Consider the following 11,913-nt stretch of genomic DNA (forward strand, 5'->3'; position numbering starts at 1 on the left):
TGGCCATTCCTTTGGATCGCCATTGAATGGCGTTATCTTTATCTGTGGTAACGCATTCATTAGCCAATTTGGGCTGAACCCCGCTGAAGCTCCCCTTGGTGGAGATGTACGCCTGTTAATCCAATCATCGCTGCTGAACGATGGCATTAAAGGAGGTGGTGGACCACCTCTCCCCGATTGCTCTAATGGTCTAAGATTATACTCAGACGTGGGCGGGCTCCCAATCGTTGATACAGGTCGAGAGGTATCGGATCTATATCGATTGATAGTCCTATCCATTGGACGCACTAGCACTGGATCATGCGTTTGCGGTTGCTGACTGTAACGATATTCATCAGCCGTAACGAAAGAGTCTTCATCATCATGGCTAAGAGTAGCACGACTGACAGTAGAAACGGGCGAGTCACGTCGATCACAAAGGTAATGATTCACCTGTTGTGATGCTCCTCGGGCATGAATTTCTATGCCTATAATATAAGTAAAGGCATCTGTCATCGGCTTTTTAGCTTCTCATTATTGTTGATTGTACACCCGAGTCCATACATATCTCCCCCCCCCCAAAAAAAAAGGCGCGAAAAGTAAAAGTACCGCAACAAAATTGGTTTTGCGCTTACTGTCATTATTGATTGATTGAAAGTATGCGTAGAGTTGTGACGAAAAAAATGTTTCTAAATCTTTGTATAATCGCTGTGCCGATGCATAACACTATGCGCAAAAACAATTTTGCAGCGCTAGAAAATTGTTATTTTTCGCTCCTTTTTGGGGGGTTGATATTTATGGACTCGGGTGTACAAGAAATGGGCATTTTGCACTTGCTCCAAGCGGCTATGGATTTGTGTCTTCAGGTGTTTTAATATGGAACGACGACCACGGTTGTTCACCAGTTGTTCAATTTCGCGACACTGTTCCTCAAGAATAGCGACCAATGTGTCTCTTTCGACACGTGCCGCTTCGATTGCCTTAATTCTTTCTTCTGGTGTACGGGACGTTTGACTTCTGGAATCTGATGATCCACTTTGACTGCCAACTTTAGTATCATTTCTGTTACGCTGACCCGGAATACCAATATCTGGCATACTAGTTGTGCTGCCGTCACGTGTCCGTTGTTGAGCCATTTCGCTAGGTAAATAAGTCTCCGGTACCTTAAAGTTTCCTCTGCGAATCACCACTGTATAATCGACGGCCCTGACAAGGTATCGACGATAAACAGTAAACAAAACGGATGAAGTGTATTATCAATCGACGGCCCTGTAAATGTATCGACGATTGAGAATGTACGAGACGGACGAAAAGGCAATTATCAATCGACGGCCCTGTAAAGGTATCGACGATTGAAAATATGAAAGACGGGCGAAAACGGAATTAACAATCGACGGCTCTGTAAAGGAATCGACGATGAAAATATTAAATACGGGCGAAAACGGAATTAATAATCGATGGCCCTGTAAAGGTATCGACGATTGAAAATGTGCACCGACGAAAACGAAATGAACAATCGACGGCCCTGTTAAGGTATTGACGATTGAAATGTGCACAAATGAAAACGATATGATCAATCGACGGCCCTGTAAAGGTATCGACGATTGAAAATGTGTGGTGAACACCGAAAATTACCAATCGATGGCCCTGAAAAGGTATCGACGATGGTAAATAGGACGAAATATGCAAATACTGAGAAGAATTGACCAACCACAATAGGTCGGACAAAACTGCCAGATAACGAATGCTTACGTCCTGTTCAAGTGTTCAAATGATGAGCCGGGATACCCAGGGATGAATGACCACGTGGATGGACAGGCGATGGCGAAGATAAACACGAACGATGAAGTTTCCCGTTCGATGCACCAAAATGTAAACCACCGAAATAAATGAAGTCGAAATGTGGTTAACTCAGTGGCAAAAGGTCACGCTGCGATGTATTACACGCGAACACGAGGTTAAAAGTACAAAAAAAGAGAGCGACAGGTTGCGACTGTCCACCACAACGAAAACGAATGAGACTGCTATCGTTGCTGCTTCTCCCTCCGTCTTTGACTACGGCGGAAATACATGAGGGGGGGGGGGGAAACAAAAGAAGGGTGCTAATGCAAAAATTAGCTTTAGGTGTGAAAGGGGGTGAATGAGGTGGCGGAAATGTAACTGCGGCTGATCCTAATGGGTATTTAATGATGAACAACTGGTTTTCTCCGGTTAAAGTCCAACTGTGTATCTTTTTGACACCCACCGTGACATAAACCGTACGTGGAAGTCCAATTTTTTTTTGTCGTCTTGGAGGATCCAAGTCCCGTTCGTTGAAGATTTGAACCAGAATCCCACACCTTTCTCTAATTCTCGAATGGCGATATCGGTTGGTTTTCCGTATTTTTCGATCCAAAATAATGTTTGATGGTTTTGGGATAGGGATTCGTGAGAGAATGATTTCTTCCAATATTGTCACACTGGCTTTGTATTGTGTCACATGAACATAAATCAATACAAGTAGTGATGACCTTAAATCTAGACAATTATTCACTTTTAACTAATAACAATAAGGGATGACCATACCAAACTCGGAGAGCATCTGAAGACTCCAGGGAACTACACTTTAACTGAATTTTACGCTGGTATTTATACCGAAATACAATATACGCCCTTTTCCGGAGCGCATGTCTCCGTATCTTCTTTAGTACAGATAACTGAAGATGAATCATTCCCACGCTCGCAACATAGTCCAACGAGCGGGTGAATCATCTGTGTTAGGAGATAATGTTTACCCCTTTTCACCCGCGACAGGTCCCCCTTCTTCAAGACAGGCGACCCGACTGTACTAATCTACCCGTGATAACGGCTGGAAGGTCACTCTTGTTAACGCTAACTATAACCCCGATAAAAATTGAAAGGGAGAAAAAAAAAAAAAATTTTTGGAACTGATAGGTAATAATTTGATCCGTGAAGGTTATTGAAACTGAATAAAACTCGGGTGCATCCTTCTGCCGGCACAGTAGTTTTTTGGTCTTTGCTGAATACAGGTCCTCCAAGATGTTCACCTTTTCTGAAATTCTGGAGAACCGGAGGTATTTCGACGTTGCCGTTGTGCGGTTCGCCGAAATTGTTTTTTGCGACCCTGTGAGCCGTCACTGCCGACTGGATGTGTTAGACCAGAAGCTTTTCGAGGCGCTTCTAATCGATGCCAAGGAAACGGATGCCTGTTTGGACTTCATTCCCTTTGCTGGAGAAGTTTGGGAGCTAGGTGACTTTTACTACAGGTAAGTTTGTTATTTGCTTTGGACACATTTTTTTTCTTTTTATTTTCTTTTTCTCCCCATCTAGCACGTATCCTGGCTACGCCCGTTATCGTGATCTCTATTCCCACAACTACGCGCGGCTTCTGTGGTGGATGGAGTCGGGTGAGGATGTTTACCATCCTCATCCGCGACGTTCGGATTTTTACCCCGAGATCCTGTACTCTAGCGTGGAATCCCGACTGGAGGCTCGCTTGGGGGCGCTGGAGGCGCTGAATTCCTTGCGGTCGGAAGACGCCACTAACTAATTCTGTGTATCCTGGTATTTTACATGAACTCTTTAATACATTTTGTTTTTTGAAAGAACTTTTTCTACTTTTGTTTTTTCTACTAGGCAATAAGCTAATTATACCCTAGACAATTAATAGGTTGAAAGGACGAGTTTTTTATAGGTTTTGCATCTCTAGTTCTTCCCTCCCGCGGTCTCCGGGTGGTAGACTGACCACATCGAGCTGTTCGTGAGCGGCTAAGCGTTCACTCAGTGAGTGATATTTATAACTCAAAAATACTATTCCTATACTTAGTACTAACATTACTATTATCATTTCATAGGGATATCGGGCAAAAGATGCATCAGTGTGTTTGTCCACTTCAGCCACGAGGTTATGGATCTGTTCTCCCGTCATTTCCGCTGCCAACCTGGCGCGGTCGTTACGTTGGAGTAATTCGCTTATCATGTCGATGGAGCTTGTATTCCCCCGCGGAATCTCGATGACGATGTGCCGCCTACTGCTGTTGCTCGTCGGATCCTGGGAGAAGACATTGACCGATGGTAGAACCGCAGCTTGTAAATTTGGCGCTTCGATATTTCCCTCCATGCTGGCTGGAAATACCCAGTCCTCCGTTCTCGCTGTACATCCCAAAGGTACCTCAAAGATTCCAACTGCTGGTAATTTAACTGTTCGTAGGGGCGGTTGTCCGACATTGGCTGGGCATGAGAAGACGATGTCGTGTGATTTCGTCGCCGAGAATGCCCATTGGTTCGCTCCAATGTACACCGCTTCGGGTCCTCGCCAGTCTGCAAATTTCTTCCGGCACTGCGTCTTGATTCGTGGGACGTCGTTCATGAAGACCGCTATGGCGCAAGACTTGCGGGCGTTCCTTTTGCTGATGCCCGTATGGAATTTACACAACGGCCGGCCGATCTTGCTGCACTCCCGGACATCATCCTTGGACAGCTCCAGAAATGTCTCGAGGTCGGCGGCCACTGCAAGAAAGCCGGGTAAGTTGCTGAAGCTCACGCTATGCGTTCCATTATCTGCAGCTCCTGGCAGGCTTATAACTTGAAATAGTTTGTATTGTTGAGCGTGATCGAAGATAGGAACTTGGATAAATATTCTGAATTGATGTTCCAGTGCTGCTACCGTGACTGTGGCTTCTCGATAAGCGACCCAAAACTCATCGCTGGAAATGGACCATCCTCTAGGTAACTGTCTGTTAACATTTTTTATAACTGCATTGAATCTTGCTGGAGCGATGATTTGTGGTGCTAAATGTCCATTTGCTAATAGGCTGAATCCAATATTGAGGCTGTCAGCGAGTTGGTGTAACCATTGTAGGATCTGGTACATTGCCTCAAAGGTGTCATCTAGCTGGAAGAAGTACTCAAAATGGTCTAAGTCAAGTTCTTCCAATTTTGAATTCCATTCTAAAATTTGCGCCGTAACCGTTTGCAGGTTTGCGAACTGTCCTCGGAGTTCCTTGATCAACTGAGCATTGGCTCTGGATTCCCACAGTGATTCGTTCAGCACAGTAGCTTGTTTTTCCATAATGTGTATCATTTCCTTTTGGTTTAGCTTAACCCGTTGCACTTGACCATTTAATTCTTCTAGGTCTTGCTGCGTTGAAACACCAAAAAGCCACTTTAGAGCTGACCCGCCTCCGTCGATGAGACTACGTCGGTTTCTCGGGTTGGTGTTTAGGGCTTCTTTCACGGTCGTTAATTGTTCAGTCACGCTTTCCAGGTCCTTTGTGAAGCTTCTTAACTTGCTGAACATCCTTTTGGCTGCTATTTTCTGAGGTCGAGATCCAGTCAGCCTCCATTTTTCTGCCACTGCTTGCTGTTGGAGAATTTTCTGCTGCAAATAAGCCATTGCTGCTCCGGCCGGTCCTAAATCGAGGTCCGTAACAATTGTCCATGCTGATTCACTAAAAGCGACATCTACATGTTCCTTGAAGATTGTATTTTCCCGCAGGATAAGGGCCATGGCCATTGGCGGGCTAGTAATTGTTACCAGGAGCATCAGGAATGGGACCAAGCAAGTTAGGTACCTAGCCGGTGGTCTTCTATTACGGATGGGTCTTGTTGCCGGCGTTTCTCCGGCCGGGACAGGAGGTACTACCGTAACGCCGTCTGCTGTGGGATGTGCGGAAAGTGTTCCCTCGTCGTCTGCTACTGTTTGGGGATTGGCCCCAACAGGTACATCTTCTGATTCGGCTTCTTTATCTTTTTGTTCTTTTCCAGCGTTTTCCTCTGAATTGCTGGGAGGAATCTCTTGTGGTCGTTGCCACTCTATGGGAATTTCGAAAAATGGCTTCATACGGATGACGTGCACAATATCCGTTTTTCCTCGTCCCGTTGCTGATATTACTTCATAATTCACCGGTGTGGTTTTCCTTAACACTTTAAAAGGTCCTAACCATCGATGGAGAAGTTTTTCGGATTTTCCCACTTTTCTAAATGGCTTGTAGACTAGCACTAAATCTCCTGCTCGGAAGGATAACTCCCGGTGAAAAGAGTCATACCTTTCTTTCTGCTTATTTTTTACTTCTTCCATTCTAATTTTCACTATTTCTCTTGCTGTTGATAATTCAACCAATAGGCGATCAGCGTAGTCTAAAGTGGCGTCATCTTCGGACGGTAATGGATTTGCATCAGCACCCAGCTCCAAGTCGATTGGCAATTTCGGCTCGCGTCCATACAGGAGAAAGAATGGAGAGTATCCGGTGGATTCCTGCCTAGCTGTGTTGTACGCGAAGCACACGTACTGCAGGGTCTCGTCCCAATCACGCTGGTCTGTACTAACATACATAGAAATCATCGCTGCTAACGTATGATTCATTCTTTCCACCGCCCCATTCGCTTGAGGATGATAACTGGATGTCGTCTTGTGGTTGGTGTGTAACTTCTTGACCACCGCTTGGGTTAATTCAGCCACGAAGCATTTTCCTCGGTCGGTGATGATTTGTTCTGGAGCTCCATGGCGTAGGAAAATTTGGTTAACGAAGAATTCAGCGACGTCATCTGCTTTGCCGGTTGGCATAGCCTTTAATTCGACCCACTTAGTAAGGTAATCCACTGCAACAATTATCATTTTGTTACCCTTATGAGACAAAGGGAATGGACCTAGCAGATCCATACCCAATTTCTCAAAAGGTCTTTCTACTTTTATGCATTGCAGGAATCCTGGAGGTCGGTCTGGAACTCCTTTTCTTCCTTGACAGCTCACGCAACTCTGAACGTAGCGGGTTATGTCAAGATTCATTTTGGGCCAAAAGAATCTATTGCCAATTTTCTGGAGAGTTCGTTTGATGCCTAAATGGCCGGAAACAATGTCATCGTGAAAAGCTTGCAAAATTTTTTCGCGAAAATCCGCGGGTACACATAATCTTCTGTAATTTTTTCCACCCTTAAACGTTTCTTTGTAAAGTTTTCCGTTGCACAGCACAAAGTTTTTCACCCTTTTCTTGCCTTCCTGGAGATTCAAGATTTTTTCGTTCCACTCACGATGAGCTCTCTGTTTGCTGACGACTGAATCATCGTCTTCGAGAGAAAAGATGTCCGATGCCTCTGATCCGACCGCTGCAACGATAAAGCAACGGTCATCTTCCATTTCTTCCACCTGCTGAAGTGGGTTTCGTGATAGGCAGTCGGCGTTGTCGTGAACCTTTCCACTACGATATACGATAGTTATATCGTACTCCTGCAGTGAAAGACTCCAACGTGCTAGACGTCCAGCGAGGTCCCGTTTGCTCATTAGCCAACACAATGCTTGATGATCAGTGATCACTTTCACTTGGCAGCCCCACACAAAACATCTGAACTTGGTAAGACACCACACTAATGCAAGACACTCTTTTTCCGTGATTGAATAATTCGTTTCTGATTTAGATAGCAATCGGCTTGCGTATGCCACTGGTCTTTCGACTCCATCGATGCGTTGGGCTAACACACCTCCTATTCCAAAACCACAGGCATCTGGTAGAATTTCCATTGGCAACTCGTAGTTTGGATGAGCGAGCACTGGAGCCGATGTAAGTGCTATTTTTAGAGCGTTGAAACTTTTAACTTGATCTACTCCCCAAATGAATGGAATGTCTTTCTTTGTTAGCGATGTGAGCGGGCGTGCAATGGCTGCAAAATCTTGGATGTGACGTCGATAATAGGAGCACAATCCTAGAAAACTTTGCACTCGTTTGATTTTGTTTGCTGTCGAGTGACCGTCTGCCGGGCATGGGAACTTTTCCACTGCCTTTAATTTTTCAGGGTCCGGGCCAACACCTTCCTGGGTAACGACGTGTCCTAATATTTTTAGGTTATTCTCGGCAAATGAACATTTTGACCATTTCAGTTTCAGATTGGCTCTCGCAAGGCAATCCATCACTGATTGAAGTCGTTCCAAATGTTGTTCAAACGTTGCTGAGTAGACGATGACGTCATCTAGGTACACCAAACACGTCGTCCATCGAAGTCCAGCCAAAATAATATCCATTGCCCGCTGAAAGGTGCCCGGGGCATTGGTCAATCCAAATGGAAGAGCGCGGAACTGATACAATCCATCCGCCGTTATGAACGCTGTCTTCGGTCTATCCCTGCTGGTAACTGGAACCTGATGATATCCGGCTTGAAGATCCATGCTGGAGAAAATTGTAGCGCCCTCCAGGCGGCTCAATGTATCAGCTATCCGAGGCAGTGGATAGGAATCTTTTACGGTAACCGCATTAAGTTTTCGGTAATCCACACAAAAACGCCAAGTTCCATCTTTCTTCTTTACTAGGACTACAGGCGAAGACCAAGGGCTGTCCGAGTGTTCAATTATTCCCTGACGTAGCATTCCCTCCACCTGTATTTGGATCACTGCTCGTTCTTTCCAGGCACTCTTATAAGGGAGCTGGTGAATTGGAGGGTTAACTCCAGTGTTAATGTCATGCTCCACCAACGTACAGTGTCCCAAATCATCTTCATCAAAGGCAAAACAACTGATGGAATTTCTAAGGATTTTCAATACCTCACTTTTCTGATTTTCATCAAGGTTTTTTCCGATTTTGCTTTTCAAATTATCCAATAATTTTTCTTCTTTTTGACTCACTTCTCCTAAAGCTTCATTAGATTCTTCGGCGTTTTCCCCCTCTTGGAATTCTTCTAATGTGCCCAGAGTTACACCTTTTTCCAGCCATACTGATTTGGGGGACAGGTTTGCTACGGGAATATTTTCCAGGTCGTTCTGCACGATGGCGTGTCCCGTAGACAGACTTGTTGTGGCCATAAGCGAATTCGAAGGTTTCAAGACACAAGCACCTTCCATTTTGCTCGACACTTTTGCTGGAACTGGTTTAATTGAATACGCAGGAATTTCCTGACGTTCATTAGACACTAACACGGTGGCTTCAGATTCTTCCTCGGCTGGAAGAGAGATAGCCGCAAGCGGAAAATCACCCATGGTGAGAAGAGGTTTCTCTGCCTGGTAATTAATCCGTATCGATCCAAATTGTGCGAGGAAATCATTTCCCATTAACAGTTCCATTCCTGACATTGCCATAACTATTGCTTTTCCTTTCACAGATCTGTTTTTGTGCGTCACGAGAATTTCGGCTGCTCCAAGGGGCATTACTCGTGATCCATTTGCGAGGATAATTCCAGAACCATCCCATGGCTGCTGAATGAATTGTGTTTTCTTCAATAAATCGGGAGAGATCACTGTCACAGCAGCACCAGTGTCAATTACTGCCGTTGCCTTTACCTCACCACAAAACACAGGTTCTTTAATCAAGTTTGTTCCATCGAAATTTAATAGGTGCTTTTCTTCCTGCTCGTTAGGATCTTGAGTCGCCAGGTTAACTGCTGCGTTCGCCGTTGGCGTCGCTGCCGATGCTCCATCCAGTTTCGGAGCTTTGTAATTTGGAGATTCCGGATTTTTAAAACAGTGCCGGGCGATATGTCCGGACTTCTTGCAATAGAAGCAGTTCGGTTTACCATCAATGGTACGTCCCTTAGTGTTAAAGGATACTTTTGCTTTTCCTTGCTCGTTTTTCTCCTTTGCCATTAATTTCTCACAGGTTTCTTGGATTAATTCGCGCATTGATTTCATAAATTCTGCCTGCTGGTCTGGATAGACGACGGAAAGGTTCGGTAACTGCTCAGGGGGTCTCTGTGATTCCATTGCTGCGTCTTTCCATCCTCTTGCTTCGGACATGAGCGATGCTTCTGTATATGATTTTGCCAGTGTCAAAAATTCTTCACATGTTTTTGGTTTCATCGGATAGATTTTTCTAAGAAGAGCCGGTCGAAGTCCTCGAAAAAGATGTTCCAATCGGTGTGCTTCCGTCATATTTGGATCGACCATTCTGCAAAGGTTGAGGATTTCGTAATAGTACCTAACGGCTGGTTCGTCCATTCCTTGTGTTCTGCTCCTTAGCCTTGTCTCTTGAAAAAGACCGTAGTTATCAGGTTGAAACTCTTTTAAAAACATCGAACGAAGACCGGTAACTGCAGGCGTGGCAGGGTTTCCTCCTGCCGCAGGTTGAGCCGCAACGTCGTTCCAGTCGTTCGGGACTCTTGCGCACAGGAACCAGTTCCTTGCCGTGTCATCCAAGTACATGCTGAAATTGTTACGTTTTTCAGCATCGCCCCATCCGTTGTGGGAAGAAATCGTCTCATAACGCTCCATCCATTGGCGCGCATCTTCATCGGGACCACCTCGAAATATAGGCGGGCTGATGAATTTCCTGACAGCTGTCATAGCTTGTCTTTGCTGCTGTATAATATGCCCTGTTGGCAGTATAACTTGTTGTCCGCCTACTGGAACAACTGGATTTGCGGCTCTCAACACGACCTCGGTTTCTGGATCCGAGTTTAAATCTTCAGCCTCGGTTGATTCGCCCTGGCTGTCAGCTTCTTCAATTAGGGGCTCTCTTGAAATGGTCCCTTCAAGAGTTTGGGCTTCACCAACAACGGAAGTTCCACTCTCCGATGATGAGTCTGGGGTGAGTAAAGCCTCTTCGGGAGCGCTTGACAGTTCTTGAAGTGGGTGTAATCGTCGGCTGGGGTCTCTTGGGCAACTGGGTAGTCGTGGGTTTTTCTTCGTCGGCATCAGCTAACCACAACTGCCGCACGACTTCGTCACTTACTGGTAACGAGCTGCGTTCTTAACAATTGCCACTTAAAGCACGATTTTGTTACTCACGGGTAACGGACTGTATCTCCACCAATTGTCACACTGGCTTTGTATTGTGTCACATGAACATAAATCAATACAAGTAGTGATGACCTTAAATCTAGACAATTATTCACTTTTAACTAATAACAATAAGGGATGACCATACCAAACTCGGAGAGCATCTGAAGACTCCAGGGAACTACACTTTAACTGAATTTTACGCTGGTATTTATACCGAAATACAATATACGCCCTTTTCCGGAGCGCATGTCTCCGTATCTTCTTTAGTACAGATAACTGAAGATGAATCATTCCCACGCTCGCAACATAGTCCAACGAGCGGGTGAATCATCTGTGTTAGGAGATAATGTTTACCCCTTTTCACCCGCGACAATATGCAGTTAACTGTAACCACAGTGGTGGTTCTTAGCCAATATCCTACGTTGTCCGGCTCTTGGTTAAACACCCATTTATTTTCTGATTTCATCATTGGCCGTTCGTTGCATTGCCTTGACTATCTCATTATATCGCACTCCACTGCCGTCGTTTCCATGGTGATGCGTTCGGGACGGTAGTAAGTTGTCCTGCGAAATTGATCGTGATGTGTTTGATTGATTCTGTATGTTATGTTGCCTTATGCATAGAAGAGATGAGAAAATCGTAGAGGGCGCACTATAATTTTGCCCGCGGCGTTTCCCCGGGGTTTCTAATGCGGCGGAAATTATATGGAATGGAAGTTAGGTAAAGGCAATGTGAGCAAGGGTAATATGGAGCAAGGAGATACGGAAGGCATAGACGAGCTTACAGTTGACCCATCAACTATAATTTTTTCGGTAATTTTATCTGCGTTTATTGGTTGTATCCTATATCGTTTGGGTTGATTTTACGTTTTGTTGACTCCTTTCTTATTCTTAGAAGTCGTTTATACATCGGGAGTGTCTACCCAAGTGAGGATACCTTTTGTTTTTGTTTTTGTTTTATTTTATTTTTTTTATTGGTTTTGTTTGTTTTTGTTTGTTTTTTTGTTTTCGTTTTTGTTTTGGTCTTTGATTTTGTTTTTGACTTTGTTTTTGTTTTTGGTTTTGTTTTGGTTTTGGTTTTTTTTTTGTTTTATTTTTTCTTTTTCTTTTTGTTTTCAAATTAATTGTTTCGTTATTCTGCACCTTCTCTTTTCTTTTTAACAGGCAACTCTAGGCTGATTTGGAGATTAAATTTCTGTATTGTAAACAGTTGTATTTCACATAATAGCATACATT

The 11,913-nt window shown here is 44.5% G+C and overlaps 1 protein-coding gene across 1 annotated transcript; it reads left to right on the plus strand.

Moving 5' to 3' along the window:
- The first annotated feature begins 2,997 nt into the window (after positions 1 to 2,997).
- Positions 2,998 to 3,537, plus strand: LOC123475742. The gene is made up of 2 exons (XM_045178751.1): positions 2,998 to 3,245; positions 3,310 to 3,537. Exons 1-2 carry the CDS (start codon positions 3,019 to 3,021, stop codon positions 3,527 to 3,529), a joined length of 447 nt encoding a protein of 148 aa, XP_045034686.1. The 5' UTR covers positions 2,998 to 3,018; the 3' UTR covers positions 3,530 to 3,537.
- Positions 3,538 to 11,913: the final 8,376 nt, after the last annotated feature.

This window comes from Daphnia magna, linkage group LG9 (genome assembly GCF_020631705.1).
Source record: "Daphnia magna isolate NIES linkage group LG9, ASM2063170v1.1, whole genome shotgun sequence".
NCBI lineage: Eukaryota > Metazoa > Arthropoda > Branchiopoda > Diplostraca > Daphniidae > Daphnia > Daphnia magna.